This window comes from Leptodactylus fuscus, chromosome 4 (assembly GCF_031893055.1).
Source record: "Leptodactylus fuscus isolate aLepFus1 chromosome 4, aLepFus1.hap2, whole genome shotgun sequence".
Taxonomy (NCBI): Eukaryota; Metazoa; Chordata; class Amphibia; order Anura; family Leptodactylidae; genus Leptodactylus; species Leptodactylus fuscus.
The window spans coordinates 186,260,093-186,287,069 of record NC_134268.1 but is presented as its reverse complement, the minus strand read 5'-3'; the positions used below and the strand labels follow the sequence as shown (position 1 = coordinate 186,287,069).

The following is a 26,977-nucleotide window of genomic DNA, read 5'->3' as shown; positions in this document are numbered from 1 at the left end:
CCCTCCACCATGAATTTGCCCAAACTGGGCTGTTTAGAGGCTCCCTCCACCATGAATTTGCCCAAACTGGGCTGGTTAGAGGCTCCCTCCACCATGAATTGGTCCAAACGGGTTTTTAGAGGCTCCCTTCACCATGAATTGGTCCAAACTTGGCTGTTTAGAGGCTCCCTCCACCATGAATTGGTCCAAACTGGGGTGGTTAGAGGCTCCCTCCACCATTAATTGGTCCAAACTGGGCTGGTTAGAGGCTCCCTCCACCATTAATTGGTCCAAACTGGGCTGGTTAGAGGCTCCCTCCACCATGAATTGGTCCAAACTGGGGTTTTTAGAGGCTCCCTCCACCATGAATTGGTCCAAACTTGGCTGTTTAGAGGCTCCCTCCACCATTAATTGGTCCAAACTGGGCTGGTTAGAGGCTCCCTCCACCATGAATTGGTCCAAACTGGGTTTTTTAGAGGCTCCCTCCACCATGAATTTGCCCAAACTGGGCTGTTTAGAGGCTCCCTCCACCATGAATTGGTCCAAACTGGGTTTTTTAGAGGCTCCCTCCACCATGAATTGGTCCAAACTGGGCTGGTTAGAGGCTCCCTCCACCATGAATTGGTCCAAACTGGGGTGGTTAGAGGCTCCCTCCACCATTAATTGGTCCAAACTGGGCTGGTTAGAGGCTCCCTCCACCATTAATTGGTCCAAACTGGGCTGGTTAGAGGCTCCCTCCACCATTAATTGGTCCAAACTGGGCTGGTTAGAGGCTCCCTCCACCATTAATTGGTCCAAACTGGGCTGGTTAGAGGCTCCCTCCACCATGAATTTGCCCAAACTGGGCTGTTTAGAGGCTCCCTCCACCATGAATTTGCCCAAACTGGGCTGGTTAGAGGCTCCCTCCACCATGAATTGGTCCAAACTGGGGTTTTTAGAGGCTCCCTCCACCATGAATTGGTCCAAACTTGGCTGTTTAGAGGCTCCCTCCACCATTAATTGGTCCAAACTGGGCTGGTTAGAGGCTCCCTCCACCATGAATTGGTCCAAACTGGGTTTTTTAGAGGCTCCCTCCACCATGAATTTGCCCAAACTGGGCTGTTTAGAGGCTCCCTCCACCATGAATTTGCCCAAACTGGGCTGGTTAGAGGCTCCCTCCACCATGAATTGGTCCAAACTGGGGTTTTTAGAGGCTCCCTCCACCATGAATTGGTCCAAACTTGGCTGTTTAGAGGCTCCCTCCACCATGAATTGGTCCAAACTGGGGTGGTTAGAGGCTCCCTCCACCATTAATTGGTCCAAACTGGGCTGGTTAGAGGCTCCCTCCACCATTAATTGGTCCAAACTGGGCTGGTTAGAGGCTCCCTCCACCACGAATTGGTCCAAACTGGGGTGGTTAGAGGCTCCCTCCACCATTAATTGGTCCAAACTGGGCTGGTTAGAGGCTCCCTCCACCATTAATTGGTCCAAACTGGGCTGGTTAGAGGCTCCCTCCACCATTAATTGGTCCAAACTGGGCTGGTTAGAGGCTCCCTCCACCATTAATTGGTCCAAACTGGGCTGGTTAGAGGCTCCCTCCACCATTAATTGGTCCAAACTGGGCTGGTTAGAGGCTCCCTCCACCATGAATTTGCCCAAACTGGGCTGTTTAGAGGCTCCCTCCACCATGAATTTGCCCAAACTGGGCTGGTTAGAGGCTCCCTCCACCATGAATTGGTCCAAACTGGGGTTTTTAGAGGCTCCCTCCACCATGAATTGGTCCAAACTTGGCTGTTTAGAGGCTCCCTCCACCATTAATTGGTCCAAACTGGGCTGGTTAGAGGCTCCCTCCACCATGAATTGGTCCAAACTGGGTTTTTTAGAGGCTCCCTCCACCATGAATTTGCCCAAACTGGGCTGTTTAGAGGCTCCCTCCACCATGAATTTGCCCAAACTGGGCTGGTTAGAGGCTCCCTCCACCATGAATTGGTCCAAACTGGGGTTTTTAGAGGCTCCCTCCACCATGAATTGGTCCAAACTTGGCTGTTTAGAGGCTCCCTCCACCATGAATTGGTCCAAACTGGGGTGGTTAGAGGCTCCCTCCACCATTAATTGGTCCAAACTGGGCTGGTTAGAGGCTCCCTCCACCATTAATTGGTCCAAACTGGGCTGGTTAGAGGCTCCCTCCACCATGAATTGGTCCAAACTGGGGTGGTTAGAGGCTCCCTCCACCATTAATTGGTCCAAACTGGGCTGGTTAGAGGCTCCCTCCACCATTAATTGGTCCAAACTGGGCTGGTTAGAGGCTCCCTCCACCATTAATTGGTCCAAACTGGGCTGGTTAGAGGCTCCCTCCACCATTAATTGGTCCAAACTGGGCTGGTTAGAGGCTCCCTCCACCATTAATTGGTCCAAACTGGGCTGGTTAGAGGCTCCCTCCACCATGAATTTGCCCAAACTGGGCTGTTTAGAGGCTCCCTCCACCATGAATTTGCCCAAACTGGGCTGGTTAGAGGCTCCCTCCACCATGAATTGGTCCAAACGGGTTTTTAGAGGCTCCCTTCACCATGAATTGGTCCAAACTTGGCTGTTTAGAGGCTCCCTCCACCATGAATTGGTCCAAACTGGGGTGGTTAGAGGCTCCCTCCACCATTAATTGGTCCAAACTGGGCTGGTTAGAGGCTCCCTCCACCATTAATTGGTCCAAACTGGGCTGGTTAGAGGCTCCCTCCACCATGAATTGGTCCAAACTGGGGTTTTTAGAGGCTCCCTCCACCATGAATTGGTCCAAACTTGGCTGTTTAGAGGCTCCCTCCACCATGAATTGGTCCAAACTGGGGTGGTTAGAGGCTCCCTCCACCATTAATTGGTCCAAACTGGGCTGGTTAGAGGCTCCCTCCACCATTAATTGGTCCAAACTGGGCTGGTTAGAGGCTCCCTCCACCATGAATTGGTCCAAACTGGGGTGGTTAGAGGCTCCCTCCACCATTAATTGGTCCAAACTGGGCTGGTTAGAGGCTCCCTCCACCATTAATTGGTCCAAACTGGGCTGGTTAGAGGCTCCCTCCACCATTAATTGGTCCAAACTGGGCTGGTTAGAGGCTCCCTCCACCATTAATTGGTCCAAACTGGGCTGGTTAGAGGCTCCCTCCACCATTAATTGGTCCAAACTGGGCTGGTTAGAGGCTCCCTCCACCATGAATTTGCCCAAACTGGGCTGTTTAGAGGCTCCCTCCACCATGAATTTGCCCAAACTGGGCTGGTTAGAGGCTCCCTCCACCATGAATTGGTCCAAACTGGGGTTTTTAGAGGCTCCCTCCACCATGAATTGGTCCAAACTTGGCTGTTTAGAGGCTCCCTCCACCATTAATTGGTCCAAACTGGGCTGGTTAGAGGCTCCCTCCACCATGAATTGGTCCAAACTGGGTTTTTTAGAGGCTCCCTCCACCATGAATTTGCCCAAACTGGGCTGTTTAGAGGCTCCCTCCACCATGAATTTGCCCAAACTGGGCTGGTTAGAGGCTCCCTCCACCATGAATTGGTCCAAACTGGGGTTTTTAGAGGCTCCCTCCACCATGAATTGGTCCAAACTTGGCTGTTTAGAGGCTCCCTCCACCATGAATTGGTCCAAACTGGGGTGGTTAGAGGCTCCCTCCACCATTAATTGGTCCAAACTGGGCTGGTTAGAGGCTCCCTCCACCATTAATTGGTCCAAACTGGGCTGGTTAGAGGCTCCCTCCACCATGAATTGGTCCAAACTGGGGTTTTTAGAGGCTCCCTCCACCATGAATTGGTCCAAACTTGGCTGTTTAGAGGCTCCCTCCACCATTAATTGGTCCAAACTGGGCTGGTTAGAGGCTCCCTCCACCATGAATTGGTCCAAACTGGGTTTTTTAGAGGCTCCCTCCACCATGAATTTGCCCAAACTGGGCTGTTTAGAGGCTCCCTCCACCATGAATTGGTCCAAACTGGGTTTTTTAGAGGCTCCCTCCACCATGAATTGGTCCAAACTGGGCTGGTTAGAGGCTCCCTCCACCATGAATTGGTCCAAACTGGGGTGGTTAGAGGCTCCCTCCACCATTAATTGGTCCAAACTGGGCTGGTTAGAGGCTCCCTCCACCATTAATTGGTCCAAACTGGGCTGGTTAGAGGCTCCCTCCACCATTAATTGGTCCAAACTGGGCTGGTTAGAGGCTCCCTCCACCATTAATTGGTCCAAACTGGGCTGGTTAGAGGCTCCCTCCACCATTAATTGGTCCAAACTGGGCTGGTTAGAGGCTCCCTCCACCATGAATTTGCCCAAACTGGGCTGTTTAGAGGCTCCCTCCACCATGAATTTGCCCAAACTGGGCTGGTTAGAGGCTCCCTCCACCATGAATTGGTCCAAACTGGGGTTTTTAGAGGCTCCCTCCACCATGAATTGGTCCAAACTTGGCTGTTTAGAGGCTCCCTCCACCATTAATTGGTCCAAACTGGGTTTTTTAGAGGCTCCCTCCACCATGAATTTGCCCAAACTGGGCTGTTTAGAGGCTCCCTCCACCATGAATTTGCCCAAACTGGGCTGGTTAGAGGCTCCCTCCACCATGAATTGGTCCAAACTGGGGTTTTTAGAGGCTCCCTCCACCATGAATTGGTCCAAACTTGGCTGTTTAGAGGCTCCCTCCACCATGAATTGGTCCAAACTGGGGTGGTTAGAGGCTCCCTCCACCATTAATTGGTCCAAACTGGGCTGGTTAGAGGCTCCCTCCACCATTAATTGGTCCAAACTGGGCTGGTTAGAGGCTCCCTCCACCATGAATTGGTCCAAACTGGGGTGGTTAGAGGCTCCCTCCACCATTAATTGGTCCAAACTGGGCTGGTTAGAGGCTCCCTCCACCATTAATTGGTCCAAACTGGGCTGGTTAGAGGCTCCCTCCACCATTAATTGGTCCAAACTGGGCTGGTTAGAGGCTCCCTCCACCATTAATTGGTCCAAACTGGGCTGGTTAGAGGCTCCCTCCACCATTAATTGGTCCAAACTGGGCTGGTTAGAGGCTCCCTCCACCATGAATTTGCCCAAACTGGGCTGTTTAGAGGCTCCCTCCACCATGAATTTGCCCAAACTGGGCTGGTTAGAGGCTCCCTCCACCATGAATTGGTCCAAACTGGGGTTTTTAGAGGCTCCCTCCACCATGAATTGGTCCAAACTTGGCTGTTTAGAGGCTCCCTCCACCATTAATTGGTCCAAACTGGGCTGGTTAGAGGCTCCCTCCACCATGAATTGGTCCAAACTGGGTTTTTTAGAGGCTCCCTCCACCATGAATTTGCCCAAACTGGGCTGTTTAGAGGCTCCCTCCACCATGAATTTGCCCAAACTGGGCTGGTTAGAGGCTCCCTCCACCATGAATTGGTCCAAACTGGGGTTTTTAGAGGCTCCCTCCACCATGAATTGGTCCAAACTTGGCTGTTTAGAGGCTCCCTCCACCATGAATTGGTCCAAACTGGGGTGGTTAGAGGCTCCCTCCACCATTAATTGGTCCAAACTGGGCTGGTTAGAGGCTCCCTCCACCATTAATTGGTCCAAACTGGGCTGGTTAGAGGCTCCCTCCACCATGAATTGGTCCAAACTGGGGTGGTTAGAGGCTCCCTCCACCATTAATTGGTCCAAACTGGGCTGGTTAGAGGCTCCCTCCACCATTAATTGGTCCAAACTGGGCTGGTTAGAGGCTCCCTCCACCATTAATTGGTCCAAACTGGGCTGGTTAGAGGCTCCCTCCACCATTAATTGGTCCAAACTGGGCTGGTTAGAGGCTCCCTCCACCATTAATTGGTCCAAACTGGGCTGGTTAGAGGCTCCCTCCACCATGAATTTGCCCAAACTGGGCTGTTTAGAGGCTCCCTCCACCATGAATTTGCCCAAACTGGGCTGGTTAGAGGCTCCCTCCACCATGAATTGGTCCAAACGGGTTTTTAGAGGCTCCCTTCACCATGAATTGGTCCAAACTTGGCTGTTTAGAGGCTCCCTCCACCATGAATTGGTCCAAACTGGGGTGGTTAGAGGCTCCCTCCACCATTAATTGGTCCAAACTGGGCTGGTTAGAGGCTCCCTCCACCATTAATTGGTCCAAACTGGGCTGGTTAGAGGCTCCCTCCACCATGAATTGGTCCAAACTGGGGTTTTTAGAGGCTCCCTCCACCATGAATTGGTCCAAACTTGGCTGTTTAGAGGCTCCCTCCACCATGAATTGGTCCAAACTGGGGTGGTTAGAGGCTCCCTCCACCATTAATTGGTCCAAACTGGGCTGGTTAGAGGCTCCCTCCACCATTAATTGGTCCAAACTGGGCTGGTTAGAGGCTCCCTCCACCATGAATTGGTCCAAACTGGGGTGGTTAGAGGCTCCCTCCACCATTAATTGGTCCAAACTGGGCTGGTTAGAGGCTCCCTCCACCATTAATTGGTCCAAACTGGGCTGGTTAGAGGCTCCCTCCACCATTAATTGGTCCAAACTGGGCTGGTTAGAGGCTCCCTCCACCATTAATTGGTCCAAACTGGGCTGGTTAGAGGCTCCCTCCACCATTAATTGGTCCAAACTGGGCTGGTTAGAGGCTCCCTCCACCATGAATTTGCCCAAACTGGGCTGTTTAGAGGCTCCCTCCACCATGAATTTGCCCAAACTGGGCTGGTTAGAGGCTCCCTCCACCATGAATTGGTCCAAACTGGGGTTTTTAGAGGCTCCCTCCACCATGAATTGGTCCAAACTTGGCTGTTTAGAGGCTCCCTCCACCATTAATTGGTCCAAACTGGGCTGGTTAGAGGCTCCCTCCACCATGAATTGGTCCAAACTGGGTTTTTTAGAGGCTCCCTCCACCATGAATTTGCCCAAACTGGGCTGTTTAGAGGCTCCCTCCACCATGAATTTGCCCAAACTGGGCTGGTTAGAGGCTCCCTCCACCATGAATTGGTCCAAACTGGGGTTTTTAGAGGCTCCCTCCACCATGAATTGGTCCAAACTTGGCTGTTTAGAGGCTCCCTCCACCATGAATTGGTCCAAACTGGGGTGGTTAGAGGCTCCCTCCACCATTAATTGGTCCAAACTGGGCTGGTTAGAGGCTCCCTCCACCATTAATTGGTCCAAACTGGGCTGGTTAGAGGCTCCCTCCACCATGAATTGGTCCAAACTGGGTTTTTTAGAGGCTCCCTCCACCATGAATTTGCCCAAACTGGGCTGTTTAGAGGCTCCCTCCACCATGAATTGGTCCAAACTGGGCTGGTTAGAGGCTCCCTCCACCATGAATTTCCCAAAACTTGGCTGTTTAGAGGCTCCCTCCACCATTAATTGGTCCAAACTGGGCTGTTTAGAGGCTCCCTCCACCATGAATTGGTCCAAACTGGGTTTTTTAGAGGCTCCCTCCACCATGAATTGGTCCAAACTGGGCTGGTTAGAGGCTCCCTCCACCATGAATTGGTCCAAACTGGGGTGGTTAGAGGCTCCCTCCACCATTAATTGGTCCAAACTGGGCTGGTTAGAGGCTCCCTCCACCATTAATTGGTCCAAACTGGGCTGGTTAGAGGCTCCCTCCACCATTAATTGGTCCAAACTGGGCTGGTTAGAGGCTCCCTCCACCATGAATTTGCCCAAACTGGGCTGTTTAGAGGCTCCCTCCACCATGAATTTGCCCAAACTGGGCTGGTTAGAGGCTCCCTCCACCATGAATTGGTCCAAACTGGGGTTTTTAGAGGCTCCCTCCACCATGAATTGGTCCAAACTTGGCTGTTTAGAGGCTCCCTCCACCATTAATTGGTCCAAACTGGGCTGGTTAGAGGCTCCCTCCACCATGAATTGGTCCAAACTGGGTTTTTTAGAGGCTCCCTCCACCATGAATTTGCCCAAACTGGGCTGTTTAGAGGCTCCCTCCACCATGAATTGGTCCAAACTGGGGTGGTTAGAGGCTCCCTCCACCATTAATTGGTCCAAACTGGGCTGGTTAGAGGCTCCCTCCACCATTAATTGGTCCAAACTGGGCTGGTTAGAGGCTCCCTCCACCATGAATTTGCCCAAACTGGGCTGGTTAGAGGCTCCCTCCACCATGAATTGGTCCAAACTGGGTTTTTTAAAGGCTCCCTCCACCATGAATTTGCCCAAACTGGGCTGGTTAGAGGCTCCCTCCACCATGAATTGGTCCAAACTGGGGTTTTTAGAGGCTCCCTCCACCATGAATTTGCCCAAACTCTGCTGGTTAGAGGCTCAATCCACCCTGATTTTCAAAACAAATGTTGGTGCCAACCTCAACTTACTACAAGGGCCAAATTCACTGCTGGTGACAAGCTCTCCTCACTGCAAGTGCCAAATACACATGTTTCAAGGTGTTTTCCTACTGTCAGAGAGGTGGTATTGAGTGTGTAAAGTGTGTAGTTGTTAGGCTGTGATGTTGGGGTAATAGAGGGTCTTTGGTGTGTTAGATGCCCCCAGACATGCTTCCCCTGCTGTCCCAGTGTCATTCCAGAGGTGTTGGCATCATTTCCTGGGGTGTCATAGTGGACTTGGTGACCCTCCAGACACGGATTTGGGTTTCCCCCTTAACGAGTATCTGTTCCCCATAGACTATAATGGGGTTCGAAACCCGTTCGAACACACGAACATTGAGCGGCTGTTCGAATCGAATTTCGAACCTCGAACATTTTAGTGTTCGCTCATCTCTACTTATAACTGGAGTGTGGGTGTACCAGCTCTTCTGTAATGCAGGGAAGTGTAGGCTGATAGATTTACAAACAATTACTGTATATACTTGAGTATAAGCCGACCCGAATATAAGCCGAGGCCCCTAATTTTACCACAAAAAACTGGGAAAACTTATTGACTTGAGTATAAGCCCAGGGGGGAAAATGCAGCAGCTACTGGAAAATTTCAAAAATTAAAATGATCGGTGTTTTTGGGTGCACTAGTTGCTGGGTGCTGGGGAAGGGAAGGGGGTGTTTTCGTTGTCTGTCTGCCCCTTCCCTGAGCTTGAGGACTGGGTTTTTCTTCCCCCACTTGGAATTCAGCCTGGCTGAATATAGGGTATCTGCAGTGCTCCTATTAACCCCTTCCTGACGGAACAGGAGCACTGCAGGTACCCTATATTCAGTAGACCGGGCACTGTCAGACACAGGGATACCTTATGTGTATGTGTTTCACAGTAATTTTCTACTTTTGTATGTATTCTAGGGAAAGGAGGGATTTAGAACTTTTATTTTTCTATTTTTTTCAAATCTTACTTTCAATTATTACTTCAGGGGAGATTCTGTACATTAATATTGTGGCTGGTCATAGACCCCCCCCCCCCCTCCTAAAAGAAAAAACAAACATTTTTTTTTCCTGACTCGAGTATAAGCCGGTGGGGGGGGGGGGCTTTTTCAGCAAAAAAACTGGGCTGAAAAATTCGGCTTATACCCAAGTATATACGGTATTTATTGGGCATTTTATAACATAGAACAGTGATTTTTTCTTTGTCATATGAAAGATAAGATTCTAAAGTCATGACAGGATCACAGACCTGTATTTCAAGAGATATCAACAGTTGATAACATGGGATTAACATATTTATTTAACGGTTGTAGCTGCTCTCAATCCCAAATGTTTTTGCAACTGGTAATATCTCCAGAAGTAACAAAGGTATCTGAAGTTGAAAAACATCTTTTATATGACACCTAAATCAATGTCTTAATTAAGGATAAGTTCATACAGAAATCTTGGTCCGGAAGCTGAGGCGTTTCGGACCAAAAGCCGGGTAGCCACGCTGCACTACACCAGCATCCAGCCGCACACTCTGCTGTATATTAGGCCCAATGAATGGGTCTAGCCTGGATGAGGGTGTGTCTTCAGGTCGAATCACGAGACGACTCGGCCTGAAGAATGAGCATCTCGCTTTTTTTTCCGGGTGCCGAAATAAACGGCTCCCGGAAAAAACTCCTGAGTGGCTCTCATTGATTTCAATGGGAGACATCTTTTTGGTAAGGATTTTGAGGCGGATACGGCCTCAAAATGCTGAACGAAAAACTACGTGTGAACTTGCCCTACAGGGGTCGTCCACACTAAAATATTTTTTAATTAGGCCAGCTGAGGTAAAAAAAAGAAAAAAAAGAAAACACTCCATCTGGAACATCTACATAATATGGCACATGATATGCCTACCATTGAGTAGTACGAGTGTTCATCTCTATACTGTCTTTATATACACAACACTACTGTATGTCTGGAGTCTTACAGCACATCACTACAAGATAGTTTATATATGATGTGAAGCTTCAGAAAATGAAAATAATAAAGTCTATAAAAAAAACCTCATATTTTTATCTTTTCAAAATTCAAAAAAAATTCCACAAAATTAAATCCAACATCATCTACAACAACACATACAATGTAATAATTGGGTTCTACGAAAAGTGGGTTGGACGTGTAATGGTAAAGTACAGATCATTCTCACCTTTATCTGCTTTTTTCCACAGTTACTGACCTTTTTTTACAGCTCACCGCTTTTCAGCTTCCATTAATTCTTCTGTATAAATTATTTTTGAAGCCTATTACATCTTTTGAAGATAATTTACTTAATTATGAGTTAGATACCGCAAAATTGACCTAGTGATGCTCGTGGTAGTGAAGGGAAGTAGGCGGATATTAAAAGTGTACCCAAATATACATTGTCTACCAATAAGTATTTGGACACCCACGCAAATGAAGATATCTGTGGTCGTGATGTACGTCACCCCTTCTGCCGTTAAATAGGAAACTGCATTGGCATTAGTACATTGGCATTAGTCACATGCAAGATGCCACGAAGTGCAGAGTTGTCCGATTTTGAGAAAGGGGTAACTGTGGGGTACCACAGAAATGGTCGATCCTTAAGGGACATAGCAAGCGAACTGAATTACCCAAAATCAACAGTGGCATATGTGATTACAAAGTGGAAGATGAACGGTGATTGTCAGAATGTGCCCCGAGTCAGCAGACCCCCGAAACTGGGAGATACTAGAGACCGACGGGAGCTGGCCAGAGAAACCGCACCCAACCGATGGCTCACATACACCAGGAGTTTCACCAGACATCCAGGAGTATTGTGCCGATCAATCCCATCCGTAAGGAAGTATCTGCTGGGTCTACCAACTATTGGATATGAAGAAATGGTGTCCAAATACTTATTGGTAGACCGTGTATAAAGAAACCAATTCATAAACTATGGAGGTAGTGGTCAGTGGAGATTTGGCTCATTTCAAGTACTAGGTCAACTTGGACATGGAAGGCAAAAGATCTTGTCTTGAGAATGTTTTTGGGCTATAGGGATTTGGAAATGAATTTATTTGTGCAACGTTTATCTAAAACTGACCATAATGGACAGTTTTACCCAAATAGCAGCCGAGTTGTCTAGGACTTACTTGGTATTGATGACCTACAGTATCCTGAGGATTTATAATTAACATCAGACCAGTTTGGGATCAGTCCAAGTGAATGCGACTGGATTGCAGTACCATTCATGGCCACTACACAATGCTGCGCTTGTTTCTGGATTGCCTTCAATCAACCAATCAGTGAGAGTGCCAGGAGTTGGACCTCAACTAAGCCTATACTGACCTATCAGAAGGATTGGTCATAAATATTACATTCCCAGAGAATCCTTTTGAAGGATAGAAGTTCATGTTTTTGATACTATAAAAGTTACATCATGAAATCTAAATGTGTCCTTATCCTAAAGGGGTAATTCCCCATTCTCTGGATAGGCCAACAATAAATGGTGGAGGGCTCACACCCAGAACCCCACTGATCAACAGAATTAAGGGGTAACTAAGAGGAATGTAAGCGAGCACAGTAGCCCCTTACATGCCGGAGCTGCTTGTCTGTAGGTGCAGATGTACCAACTACTGCAACATAATGAGGAGCAAACTTCATAAGATTCATTTAGCAAACATTTCCAAGGTTCGCGAAACATCAAAAGTACTATTATTATACACCAATAAACCCAATAAATCAAGTTCCAGACATCCTAGAGTAATACATCTGCTGTAAGTGATCTTCTTTTCCTTATGTTTTTACACTTGTGATGTTCATTACAAGTTTTGCAAAGATTTGGGATTTGGCAAACTTGAGATATTTTGGTTTCAACATCCACCAATTATTATATGTACTCTGAGGTCACTTCAGACCCCAGAATATGATAATCAGAGTTCCAGAAGAGCTGTGGAAAATAAAAACAGCCCAGCTCTGCCCCAGCATCCGGTCACTTCCAGCCTACTGGGTGACCTTGGCGGCCGTAGGTCACCACTGAGGCATTCATTGTAAGGAGGGAGCATCAAAATCATGAAGTTTTGATGTTTCGTTCCATGATGTTGACGTCCCCGTGTAACCACTGAAGCCGAATTGCTGGTCTAAGCGTTGACCTGAGATGCTATCTTCTCTTGCAGGTACAATTGGATAGACAGAACTGTGATTTGGGCTAGGTGATGTACCAAGAGGGGAATTGTTTGGCACATCACGTAGTCTGACAGACAGGACTTGTTGTGTTTAAGTGATGTGCTATTGTGTATGTCCAACTATAAAGCCATAGTCTAGTATTGGGTGGTTCTTTCTGACCTGACTACTCTACCAGCCTGCACAGGGGGTCACATCTGCTCATTGATAGTGTTATTGTGAGACATCTTTCAATATCTAAATTCGGTATCTCTAACAGACCACTGGGCTAGAAAAGGCGAGATGTCTTACATGACATAAAGGTGTTGTTTAAGCAGCAAAAAAGTGAGCCGACCTACGTGTGGTTTCTCCAGGTTGTCCTATGACACTAAAACACTGTTTTCCCCTTTTTTCTTTCCAGTTGATATAATATGATAGTTGTATTATTTTATCCATGTAGAAATATTTTTGCAGTAGAATATTTTTGTACCCTACAGCCATCCTACAGAATCAATATGCAATGTGTTAATGACATTGGGTCACCAGGATTTGTTAGCGTCCCAGTATATGATGAAATATCATCTGCATATGGTAAAAAGTCAAAGCAAACTCCAACTTACACATTTGTTTCCATGTTTCAATTGTATTATTTTCCTAAAGGCCAAGTTTACATTCTGTGGTGTGGTGCGGCACTAAGCCATACCACTACTGCACAGAGGCAACGGTGGCCAAAAATGCGGCAAGACCACGTGTTAATGCACGAAGTCTAACAATCGGGATTGTGTTTGGAGAACTGTTTCTAAAAAACACTTTACATACAGTTTTCCAGCCACACAACACTGGGTACCGGACATGTCATGGTTTGACTAAGCATGTCCAGTGAAATGAATTTTGATTCACTGGCGTCAAAAATATAGATTCTATAGGATCCCATCTTACAAAACCAGTCAATGATTCATTTTCACATCAGTCCCTACATTAACACGTTCATGAACTCTACCCTCACCAACTACAAGAATACACTTTTATAGTTCTTATCTGTACTACTGATATTTTGGATTGTTACATGTTTTATACTATTTATGAAAATCTTGATTATCCAAAACCAAAAAACTGTAGATATGGCTCATGCCTACACTAAAGCCAAGGTGTACTCCTCTGGATTCACTGAAGAACTGCACTGTTAGGAGGGGTACAGGCGATAGGTGAGTATAAAGCTTTTTTATTTTTTAATGCAGCCGTGGATTGCATTATACTTGGGCAGTTTGGTTTGTTTAGAGTCGCAACAGAAGATTCCTGATAAGAGTGTCTAGTCAAAGGGTAAGTTCACACAGCGTTTTTTGCTCAGGATTTTTTTTAGGCCGTATCCACCTCAAAATCCTGACCAAAAAGACAGCTCCCATTGATTTAAATGGGAGCCGATCAGTTCTTTCTTCCGGGAGATCTTTGTTCCTGCTCCCGGAAAAAGAGGCAAGATGCTCATTCTTTCAGGTGGATTTGCCTCGCGACATCCGCCTGAAGACACTCCCTCCCAACTAGGCCCATTCATTTGGGCCTAATCCGGAATGGAGTGCACGAATGGATGCCGGTGAACTGCACCGCCATCCAGTCGCAGCTACCCATATTTTGGACTGGAACCTGAGATGGCCTCCGCCTCAGGTTCTGCTCCAAAAAACCCAATGTAAACTTACCCTAAGTTTACACTGTCTAAAACTTAGAAACTATAAGCAGCGCCGCATCTCTAATGAGGCGAGGTGAGGCACTCGCCTCAGGCGGCGCACGGGAGGGGGGCGGCAGCCCGGGCGATTTTTCTTTTCTTTTTTTATGTTTTCGTTTACGTTTTGCACTGGTTTCGACTTCTACGTATCAGCTGATACGTAGACGTCTGACACTGATACATAGACGTCTACCGAGAGAAGAGGATTGCGGAGGCAGCGGGAGCAGCAGCAGTGTGATCAGTAAGTATAATAACATTTTTTTTGTTTTATAATAGGCCGCTATCTGCTGGAGTATCTCCAGCATAGCGGCCTATTTACCAACCTCCCCGAACCTGCTCACTGCTGCCCCCGCTTCCCCTTGTACTATAGACCACGGAGGCCGGCAGTGAATAGGCCCGGGACAGGACAGGCCGAGATCCCACTGCCGCTATTATTATACTCAGGGGTCTTTTCGCCCCCCCGAGTATAATAATTGGAGCCCCAGGGGAGGTGAGGGAACATAATAAACAATGTTACTCACCTCTCCGAGATCCGATGTTAATCCTAGCTGGCTTCGGGCCTATATGGTAATGCCCACACATCACGTGGTCTGGTATATTACCATATAGGCCCAAAGCCTGTGCTAGAAGTACCAAATAGGCCTGAAGCCTGCTAGGATTAAAGAGGATTATTCATGGGTTTGGGCAAAGGCAGTTTTATATACCGCTGGAAAGCCGACAATGCGCTGAATTCAGCGCACTATCGGCTTTCCCAATCTGTGCCCCGGGTGAAGAGCTATCGGTGCCGGTACTGTAGCTCTTCACAGTCAGAAGGGCGTTCCTAACAGTCTGTCAGGAACCTCCTTCTTCCCAGCAGTGCCTATGGCACTCACATTGTACAGCGCTATCAGCCCTGCTGGGAAGAAGGATGTTCCTGACAGTCTGTCAGGAACGCCCTTCTGACTGTGAAGAGCTACAGTACCGACACCAATAGCTCTTTACCCGGGACACAGATCAGAAAAGCCGACAGTGAGCTGAATTCAGCGCACTGTCAGCTTTCCAGCAGTATATAGAACTGCCTGTGCCCAAACCCATGAAAGGTCCTCTTTAACATCGGATCCCGGAGAGGTGAGTAACAGTGTTTATGATGTTCTCTCATCTCCCCTGGGTCTCTGATTATTATACTCGAGGGTCTGAAAAGACCCCTGAGTATAATAATAGAGCTTGAAGGGTCCACTGTGGCCCCTATAACCTCTATTATGCCCGGCAGCGGCCCCCCTGCAATCTCTATTATGCCCCACAGTCTATTGTGCCACTGTGGGGCATAATATAGGCTGCAGGGGCCGCTGAGTGAGATATATATGTATATATATATATATATATATATATATATATATATATATATATATATATATATATAGGGGTTGGGTGCGTGGAGAAGTGAGGAGTCAAAGATGTCTGTGTTTCATACTTTACAGAGCCAAGTCACAGCTGAAAGAAGTGGTCATGGTGGTCCAAAGGCAAGAGACGGGAAATGCGGGGAGACGTCTCCTGTGAGTATTACTGCATTGTATTTATTGTAATTCACACACACACACTGTCTGAGGCGGACGATCAAAAGATGAACAATACCCCCGCCTCCCCCCCGGACTCATTCGGGGGGGCGTCTTTCGATCGTCCGCCTCAGGCAGCAGAAAGGCTAGGTTCACCACTGACTATAAGCAAATATGCCCCAGTGATTTTCATAGATTTTTGACAGTCCTTTTTAATGAACATGTCCTATTTTTGACCATTTTGGTGGATCCATCAATAGACTCTAGTCTGTGAGGTATTTGTGAAAATGGACATTCTGTGTTTCACTGACATTTTTTCTAACATTCATGTGCGTACAGTCTTAGCATGGATATTAGACAGCTCTACACGGAAATAGGGGCCGGCAACTTTGATGACATCTGTCATTAAATGATAACACAGTATAAATGAATGGAGCTAGCAGGCAAAACTGGTTTATCTAGTTCTATCAGCACTTTGATGTGGCCAAAATTGCTGACCAATTCCCTTTACATGCAGAATAGACTACTGAAAGCAATATAACAATACCAAGGTTATGTTCACAGTAACATCGCGGTTTCCTTTTAATAATTCTTCCTTTTATAACGGAAACTATGATACTGCAACAATTTTACTGCATGATGTATCCAACCAAGGCCAGTCTTAGGTTGGATGACATCCTGTATTGAATCTGCTTTTAGGGTGTGTGTGTGTGTGTGTGTGTGTGTGTGTGTGTGTGTGTGCATTGCATTGATGATTGATACCTGCTTGTGGTTGGCCAGTGCTAGCACCAGGGTCAAACCATAACCACACCAGAACACAGATGAGTAAAAAAGAAAACAAAAACATACAATAAAATAACTGAACCAAGCTTTTAACAAAAATACAGTACCATAAGTAACCACAATACACATTATAGCACCAAAGCCAAGCCCAGGTTAAAATATAGTAGTAGCTACCATGCCCTGGTTAAATAAGGCTAGGTTCACACTTGTGCTGGATCTTCACTGGGGGATCCCATTCCCTATTCCGCTTAAAAAACGCAGAGAGAAAAGTCCTGCAAGCAGCGCTTTTCTCTCCGCATTTTTCCACCCCTTATAGTCCAAGGGTAACTGCTTTTATAAGTGGATTAGGTTTCCATACGGAAACCCGAGCGCAGGTGTGAACCTAACGTAAAAATGTCCACTCTTTGCCCCTGATTTGAAAAAACAAACCCACTGTCCCCCTAGGATAAAATCTCTGCACTGTGCCCCCTGATAAAAATGTCCCTACAGAACCCTAAATATAAAAGAAGGCACCCCAGCACAGAATACTCACCTACGGACATTCCCACCTGTGGCGGTGCTTGTGAGGAACAACATAATGGAGACAACCATACAGATCCTAACCAAGGGTCTCAATGCATATATGAATGAAGCCTAAGAAATGTAACTATTATACATAAGGCATAACCATCTATTGAGAGTTCAATCAGGATTTAGTAAAAATATTGCTACTTACCACCAGATTTCCTATAACCATAACCAGCATGAAGACAAGGATGCATAATGGTTGGCCGCTAACTTCCATGCAATCCCACATGGTTTCAATCCACTCTCCACACAAAACCCGAAAGACAATAAGGAACGAATGAAAAAAGTCATTCATGTGCCATCGAGGTAACTTGCAATCTTCGCTGATCTTACAGACACAATCCAAATAGTTCCGTCCAAACAACTGGACTCCAACAACAGCAAAAATAAAAACGATGATGGCCAAAACAAGGGTTAGGTTCCCAAGAGCCCCGACAGAATTGCCAATGATTTTGATGAGAGTGTTTAATGTCGGCCAAGACTTTGCCAATTTGAAAACCCGGAGCTGGAACAAAAAAATAAAAAATTACGTTTTTACAAACAACAATATAGACCCAAAAGAACACAACCGACAATGTATGAAATGTAAAAGTGAATTACTATATAATACGGAAATCAGTATACAGCTTACCAATCGGAAAGAACGTAGAACGGACAGGTTTCCCATGCTGGACAGACTGGACAAACAAAATTCCATTAAACTCAGGGTCACAATGATGCTGTCAAAAATATTCCATCCCTGCTGGAAATAGTAGTATGGATCTAAGGCAATAATTTTGAAGACCATTTCGGCTGTAAAAATACCAGTGAAAACCTGAAGAAACAAAAGTGCAAGATCTCAGAAGACATTTAGAGGAAAGTCACCAACTCTACTCACCATGCAACATAAAAGATGTACAATGACATAGAAAACTGACTTAGGGTGCATTCACACGGAGTAACGTGCTGCGTGACCTGGTACATATACGCCGTATGCGATTTTGAGCGCCGTATACGCTCCCATTGATTTCAATGGGAGTTAGTCTTGTATACACCGCGTTATTTTGCGGCCGTGATAACGCGGCGTATACGATCCAGGCTCACATTGAAATCAATGGGAGCGTATACGGCGCTCAAAATCTCACATGGCGTATACGTGCCTGGTCACGCGGCACGTTACTCCGTGTGAATGCACCCTTACCCAGTATACCCTCTGAATTATTTGTGACTCATTTGTAAAGACAGCATTCAGTGAGCACCTAAGCTCCTCTAGTGGTAACTGGAGGCGCTCAAAATTTTAGCCTTATTTCTATTTCTTAGACTCATCATTCTGTTATTCTTCCTATAAATTTATGAATGCATAAGGGTATGTTCACACTGCCATCATTCAAAACAGTTGTTCTGTTTTGTCATGGGATAAGATCAATGGACTGAAAAGTGGGCTGAATGACTGATGCAAACAGAGCACCCTCTATCTGCATTCACCTATGCAGAGCAACAGACGGGAAAGATGGCAGTTTGAGCTTAGCCTTAACTAACAGGTCGTACTAAATGGATGGGTATCCTTAGGTGCCGTCACACTGTCCAATCAGTATTGTCAGTGCCAGAGAATGTAGAGACACGCCAGTTTAAAAAGAGAAATGGTAGCACCCAATTGTTAATCCATTAGTGGCCAATAGATAGACCTTCTACGTCAGTAGCTAATAGGCCTTGCTCCAATGCAATTTACTTTCTACATCAATTGCAGCGGAATAGTGTGGAGTCTCCCGCATGATGAGCTGTGTGCTCATCTTATCCTATGTTTGACTCCTTAAATGCTGCAGTTAATAGGACTGAAGTATTTAAAAGGTTTTGGAGGGAGGAGGCTAGCCATTGGACCAGGCCTCCCTAGGCATTTGCACCCATGTGAATGAGGTTGCAGGGGTCTGATTCCTTTATATCACAGCCAGGGCCTAATGAAGTCCCCCAGGGCTGCCTTCTGTATAATCGTATTAGGCTGTGCCAAAGGCATGGCCTAGTAGCCTGCCTGTAAGAATTTGATAGGCAGTACAATTGTGCTCTATAGGACTAAAAAATAGTATTAAAAAAATAAATAAAATAATAAAAGGAAAATCATAATAATACATTAATCCCCCATCCACAAATGTTTAATTAATAATAAACAAAAAGTGTAAAAGAAGAACCTAAGAAAGCAATGCCAGATTTGCAGTGTTTTTTTTTTTTTTTTTTTTTTACCTGTTGGCCACCAAAAAAAGTTACAAAAAGCAATAAAAAAGTGGCATCAATAAAAAAAAGTCAGGTCCCACAAAAAGTAAGCCCTCACAAAATACCTTTGTCAAAAAAATAGAATTATGTTCTAGGTCTTGGAAAGTGACAATGGGGAAACAATATTATTACAAAAAGGGTTTTTACTTTGACAAAGTTGGTTTTAATGTAATCGTACGGCGTTTCCGTAGATATAATTGACATGCTGCCACTTCCAAAACCGCGCCGGTTTTGGAAATTGCAGTGTATCCGTGCTGCGGTTTTAACCGCAAAGTGGGCATGGGATTCGCATGAATCCCATCCACTTTGCATGTACTGTATAACTCTGCAATCTTTCCTGCAGCGTTTCCGCCGTGGCCAAATCAAGCCGTTTCCGGCCTGTGGGGCCCCGGCAATTCAGAAAGAAACACAGTGTTTTCAGCTGCTGTAAAAAAAATCCTACATTTTACAGTATCAGCAAAGTGAATGAGATTCCATGAATTTTATCCGCACATTGTGGGAAAAAAAAGCTGCGTCTCCAAGAACAGCATGTTCATTTAAGCTGCACAATAGCAAGAATTTTCCTTATATGTTTAATAAAATGCAGCAAAATTTCTGCGGAAAAACAGAACACGTTTTTGCTGCATTTTTTCCCTGCAGTGTTTTTTAGCTGTGTTTCGCTACGTGGGGCCTTAGCCTAACTCTCTATGTATACAGGTGATTTGACACTTTGTATCAGCTCTAATCTCTATACAGAAATATTATGCAATATATCACAATTTTAAATCTATTCAGATGTAGAGATAAGCGAATAGTACTCAATCGAATACCTCGCTCCCATAGGAATGCGTGTAAGCAGCAAAACACCAAGGGGTTAAGCACAGTGAATATTCACTGCGCTTAACCCCTTGGTGTTCGGCCGCTTACACGCATTCCTATGGGAGCGAGGTATTCGATCAAATACTATTCGCTCACCTCTCAGATGACAAAAAAATTACAATGATATTCAAGGCTCTTCATCCAAATGAACAGTAATTTGTCATGACTCTGCAATCTGCACAGTCACTTGTCATTTCCAGTAACAATCGTACATCTGTGATGTCAAACAGTCGGAGTCACGTCTGTCAATCTTAATTTCCTCCCTTGCATATTCCGTTTGCAGAAGATTTCACTATTTAACCTTTGGGGGTGACCTGAAGAAACATTGCACGGATGCCTAAATGAATATAGTATTGATTTGTTTCAAAACAGGGGCACAAATGGGTTCACCTATTGGTTTCCCTCTCTCCTATGTATTGGCCTAGCTGTCCTTATGCCAGGATATGATGTAATTCCAGGCAACATCACAGATATGGCAGCTCCCAGAGGGATGGCGGAGATGCGTCCAAGGTCTAAATAAAGCTGAACGAGCCATTCTCTTGCCTAAGAGCAGCTACTTACTATGTGAACTTTTGAAATGTTGCCTGGAACAAGTTAAGTGGTGTGTTCTTTTATGCTTTTTATTCCCCTTCATCTAGATAATGCATTGTCAATAACAAGTCTGCCCTTCGATCGCCCATGTTTAAATGCAGTTTACAATTACTGTAAACAAGCAAGTGCCTCTGGGAACGCGTCGACTCTAGGGTGCACGTATCCTAACTTTCTTGGCACCACGCTTGCATTGTACACAACAAGAGTGCTATACACTACATAGTCATTTCACATTCATTGTATCATAGAAATCTTCACTTAGCCCAGACATAAATCTGATTCGGGCAATAGTCTGATTATTTCTATATATATATATATTGTATTATGTTGCCCCATAGGAGATCACTTAACGTCCAATTGTCTGTAGCGTCTATCTCTTCTGAGAGAAACAAAATACCTTTGATATTTCAATTGAGATCAGTTATTCGCTTCAGTGTTACTGGATTCTACATTCTCATGTGGTCATCAATAGAATTAAAGGGAGTCTATCACCTCCCCCATGCATATTTATCTGTCACCACCGCATTACAGTGATAAATAATATACTTTTGTTATGGACATCAGTTTTGGAGATTTGCAGAAAAACAATTTTTGCAAGTTTTGCATTTGGTGCACTGGGGGCGGGCCTTCAGACCTAGGAACACCTCTTGTTTTTCTAGTAGGATGGGTGATGTCATAGTAGTGGGAGGATCAACTCTCACTGCATGGGTTGGTGCAGACAGGAGATGGTAGGGATCTGAGTAGCAAGAGCAGTGCTCCAGGGAGCTCTAGGCCCGCCCCCAGTGCACCAACAGTTAAAGCTGCTTTTCTCCAACTCTACAAAACTGAAATACATAAAAAGGTATTAGATATTAATAATAGATTGATATTCACCAATTATTTCATTGTTTATTACTGTTATATACGTTAATATAAAGTATCCTTGGGGAGTATGCATTAACCACTTCAAAACTGGGCCATATTCCCAGAGATTTTTGTATACTTGCAATTTTGAGGACTAACTTTTTTTCCTTCAAATTATTCAAATTTTTCTTTATTTTTCTTTTGTTTTTATTTATGCATATAGAATTTGCAAACAAATATGGAGAGGAAACGTGTCTGCTTTTCACTTTTCATATGTTTTTAATTATTAGGACAAAGAGATACTGAACATTTTTAAATAATTTAATAATTTTCCCTCTCCCTTAGGGTAATTTTTAAGGTAGGTGACACAAATAGTTGTGTTTCCGCGGTTGGGGCTATAATGTGTGATATGAATGGGGTATTTTTTTTAACTTTACTTTTTTAATATGTTGTGCCCCCCATAAGGACATAATAGACCTCTGGGGGAATTTTAACATTATTTACTGATACATTAACCCAGTGATCATGAACCATCAAAATATAGGTCATGTCCTATTTTTATCCATTTTCACATATCCCTTCATACACAAATGTATAGGGGATTTGTGAAAACAGGTGTCCCTCGGATGCAACACAGCCATCAAAAATGGGATGTTTTTCACAGCCGTTTCACACCTTGGTCATCTGAAAGTAGCCTTAAGAGTGGACTGCCTAAACGTATATAATCTGCAAGGCCTCGTTGACATCTGCGTTGGTAATCCGTCCAGGGGATTCTGCATGGGACCCCATCGAATGGAATACCGCACGCAACTGCAAGCGGTGTGCCAGTGAAAGCACACGGACCCCATAGACTATAATGGGGTCCATGTGCTTGCCGCCAGATCTCCGCAGGGATCATTTGAACAGAGAAGTAGTTCACAACCTATTTTCCTGTCCGCATGATTCGTGTGGGCAGCGCGTGGTAAGCACACAGACTGCATTATAGTCTATGGGTATCCGTGTGCTTTTACTGCACAGCGCTTACAATTGCATTTGGTATTCCGTTCGGGGGGGAATTCCATGCAGACTCCCCCGGACGGAATACCAACGCAGATGTGAACCAAGCATAAGTGGTTAAAGGGGTAGTATGGTATTAGACAAACATGGATGTTTTGTTCTAGAACCTGTGACGGATCTCCCCGTAGGTTGTGTCTGGTACAATATATTAGGAATCTGTGGATAAGTGTGGTGCTGGTTTTTTTAAGCAAGTAGTCGTTTGTTTGTTTGTTTGTTTTTTTATGTCCATTTAAAGGAAATGTGTCACCAGAAATTACTCATTTTTAAACCAAGGGTTTATGTTAAACATCCTTTTTAAGAATGTCTTATTTTTAATTTTACAAGATTTTGTTTTTTTAATTAATAAATCCGGCAATTGTATTTCTTGTCACTAAGACTAATAATAGACTGACATTCGCCAATATGGTAGTGGTACACTTTGTAGCAGTCACTTGATTTACATCACAACATTGCAATAGAAGTTAACACCTAGATAGTGCCTGATGTGTCACTGTATCTATTAGTGGCAAAAGATGATGTCATAGCTTATTCCTCTCCCTGCACTGAGCATGTCTCTGGTTTTAATAAATAAAGAAATGGAGATACATTCCCTTTAATTGTGTATACATTGGTAAAATGGTAGAGTACAAGTTGTCTCTTTCACAAATGTTTTTGTACTGATGTGTTGAATAGTGGACAAGGGCAATCCTCGGCAGTCCCACTGAAATGAATGGAGTGGCCATTCCACAGTCCCAGTAGTCAGATCCACCCTTACTTGTACCAGAATCCCCCTTTAATACACACATGACATAGATCCGATGGTTACTTACATAGTTGCCAGTCGCTAGCATTTTTTCAAATTCATCTGTCATCTTGTAATGTTCCAAAGCCATGAAGAGGGTGTTAAGTACTATACATATAGTGATGGTTAGATCTGTAAAGGGATCCATAACTACAAATTTCACGCCTTTCTTGATTTGTAACCATAGAGTACAACAATCCCAGATGAGGAACCTATGGGCAAAATGATACCAGCAAGGAGGACATTTCTGCCGAGATTCTTCCAGTTCTAGAAAAAGACATTGAATTAAGAATATATTTTAGTGTCCGTATATATTTACATTTCAAGTATTTAACATTTTAACTTAAAGGGAACCTGTCACATGGAAAATGCAGTTCAATCTGCAGGCGGCATGTTATAGAGCAAGAGGAGCTGAGCAGATTGATATATAGTTTTATGGTGAAATGTTTTTTGTTTTTTTTAATGTAGATTGTGAGCTCCACATTTTTCCCTATCAGTAGGTGTTTGGAATATGGGATGGAAATCCATGCAAACACAGGGAGAACATACAAGCTCCTTGCAGATGATTTTATGCTCTTGGTGGGATTTGAATACCAGGACTCCAGTGCTGCAAGGCAGCAGTGCTAACCACTGAGCCACTGTGTGGCGCCCCCCCCCTTATGGGGAAATGAATTGTCATGTATTCATTGAAATCCCAGGTCTAGGAGAGGTCTAGGGGGCGTTCCCATCAGTGACTGACCGCCCCCTATGATTATGCATATAGCGGTAACCATCAGTCACTGATAGTTCCGCCTCCTAGACTTTGCAACACAGAAGAAGCAAACATATCATTGGATAAATGGCAGGTAATCGAATCTTTTCCCACAAACCTATATATCAATCTTCTCAGCTCCTCCTGCTCTATAACATGCTGCCTGCAGTTGTAATGGAACACTTTCCCTTTAAAGTGAATGTCCCCCTTTTATCACCAGTTTACATCCAACTTGTGGTGATATGCGGCCACTCTCATATATGGAATACCAGTAATATAAATTATGAATTATCACTGCATTGTCTGGGTAACATTTACATTATATAATTGCTTTTCGGTAACGTTTTAAGCATTGCTTTATTTCTAGATTTTACAATATTCATATTTTTTACTTCATTTATCATTTATGAGAGTGAAGTCTCCAAGTCTGAAATCAGTCTTAAATGATGTATGGTGTTGGTTTTATGAAGTCTTCAGAAATGCACAGATTTGTCATGTTATTATCCACAAGACAAAATAACCATGGCTGCCATCAGTAGCCTATAGTACTTAAGCTTTTATTATATACACTGCTTAATTACTGTATATGTGACGCACCAGGAACCTTCTGAATATTTCATCTAAAAATGTAATATTAGCCTGATAGTGACAGGAGTAACTAACATGGCTGCCCATATCGACTGCAAGATATCTGATCTGTCTTTTCTATCTCCTAATAATTCATAGATTGCAGGGGCCATCAGCACCATTGGATGAATTGACTTATTACTCTCTAATGTCTCATTTTATCTGTTCTTGAACCCTACTATTTGTAAACTACTGCCGAATATGTTAGGCCCGGTTCTCATCTGCATTCGGATTTCCGTTCGGGGAGTCCACTTGAGGATCCCTGAATGGAAACCTATCCTCAAAAAAAGTGGTTACCTAAGGAAACCCTGGACCCCATAGACTATAATGAGGCCTTGTGGTTTCCACTCGAAAAATGCAGAGAGAAAAGTGCTGCTTGGCTTGCAGGACTTTTCCCTCTTGATATTTCATGCAGATAGTAATGGCCCGAATACAGATGTGAACTGGCTCTTAGCACTATAAAAATAAAATGTATTATTATTATTTTAATTAATTTCAGCCTGTTTCAGTGACCACACCAATGTGCTTGTTTTGCTATCTCGAGAACTCTCAAAGAGCTTTGTGGATAGACACACACAAGGCTGCCCTCCAATCATAGTGACCACAAGATGGGGTCAAGGGAACCTTGTTCTTGAGATAAGAGCAGGACCTATGGGGTCTATTGGAGATTTATGCTGTATCCTGCAGATATGCCTTTAAATAGGCATAGACTGTTCAGCAAACTTTGCATATATGAATAGTACAAGTGCTTGTAAAAAACTATGTAATAGGAAATGCCTCTTTCTGCTCTTATTTGGCTGTTCCCCTGCCCCCTTTCCTCTGCTAAACTACCTTTCACTCTAAGGGTGCATTCACACTGAGTAAACGCTAGCTTATTTTGTAGAGTAAAATTACACTTGTAAATTTTGCTATCCCATTGACTTCAATGACATTTTACAGACGTATTTTTTACAGGCGTATTTTTTACAGGCGTATTTTTTACAGGCGTATTTTTACACTTGTAAAAAAATATCATTGAAGTCAATGGGATAGCAAAATTTACGAGTGTAATTTTACTCTACAAAATAAGCTAGCGTTTACTCAGTGTGAATGCACCCTAAGGGTGCATTCACACTGAGTAAACGCTAGCTTATTTTGTAAAGTAAAATTACACTTGTAAATTTTGCTATCCCATTGACTTCAATGACATTTTACAGGCGTATTTTTACAGGCGTATTTTTTACAGGCGTATTTTTACACTTGTAAAAAAATATCATTGAAGTCAATGGGATAGCAAAATTTACAAGTGTAATTTTACTCTACAAAATAAGCTAGCGTTTACTCAGTGTGAATGCACCCTAAGGCTCTATTCACACAGAGTAACGCCAGGCGTCATTTGTGTGTAATTTGTGTGTCTTTTACGGCCGTCATAAAACGTTTACATAGAGTTCTATAGGAAAAGACGTCCGTAATTTACGGCCGTCATTTACGGCCGTCATTACAATGAGGGCCGTAAATGACGGCCGTAAATTACGGACGTCTTTTCCTATAGAACTCTATGTAAACGTTTTATGACGGCCGTAAAAGACACACAAATTACACACAAATAACGCCTGGCGTTACTCTGTGTGAATGGAGCCTAAGGGTGCATTCACACGTTGTCTTTTGGCACGTAATGTGGCATGTAGACGCCGTGGGAGCTTTTGCGGGCCGTACACGCTCCCATTGTTTTCAATGGGAGCCGGTACCGTATAAGCGGCGCTATTTTGCCGCCATGATTTTGCAACATTGTGCCACATTACATGCCAAAAGACACCGCGTGAATGCACCCTAAAAATCACTGCTCTCTCCGTCTGGAGATGGTCTGCAGGTCCAGTGACTCACATGACCCATGTCTAATACAAGTCTATGAACGGAGGAGAGCAATAATACCGGTAATTAGGAAATGCAAAGGATAACAGAAGATAACAGGTTTAGTTTGATGCTGGAGCTAAACAGGAGCTTTCTATCACAAGAAAAGTGCAGTATTTCAGTACTTCTCTGTATATGTCTTTCTTTATGGTTCTGGAGCTATATATCAGTGAGAGAGATAGTTACAGAGGAGATTCCACCTTTATGTAACATATGCAGTGTATGGCAGGTAGTCTCCATCCACCAGTTAAGGAGGCGTTCACACTAACACCGCTGTCTGCCTTTAGTGATTCGGTTGAGGGGGGAGGGGGGAGGAGGAGTCTATGGCCAGCTGGTTAATTGATTTATTGCCTCGTCCTGTGGAGGTATAGCAGTATCAAA

The 26,977-nt window shown here is 44.5% G+C and overlaps 1 protein-coding gene across 2 annotated transcripts in view; it reads right to left on the bottom strand.

Moving 5' to 3' along the window:
* The window catches only part of LOC142200863 (sodium channel protein type 5 subunit alpha-like), a 415,975-nt gene that overhangs the window by 164,738 nt on the left and 224,260 nt on the right, over positions 1–26,977 (bottom strand). For both annotated transcript variants that reach the window (XM_075271516.1, XM_075271515.1), the window contains 3 exons: positions 23,357–23,595; positions 17,587–17,769; positions 17,104–17,460 (listed from right to left, as the gene is read on the bottom strand). In XM_075271516.1, the coding sequence (XP_075127617.1) occupies positions 17,104–17,460; positions 17,587–17,769; positions 23,357–23,595 (779 nt within the window). The remainder of the gene's footprint in view (positions 1–17,103; positions 17,461–17,586; positions 17,770–23,356; positions 23,596–26,977) is intronic.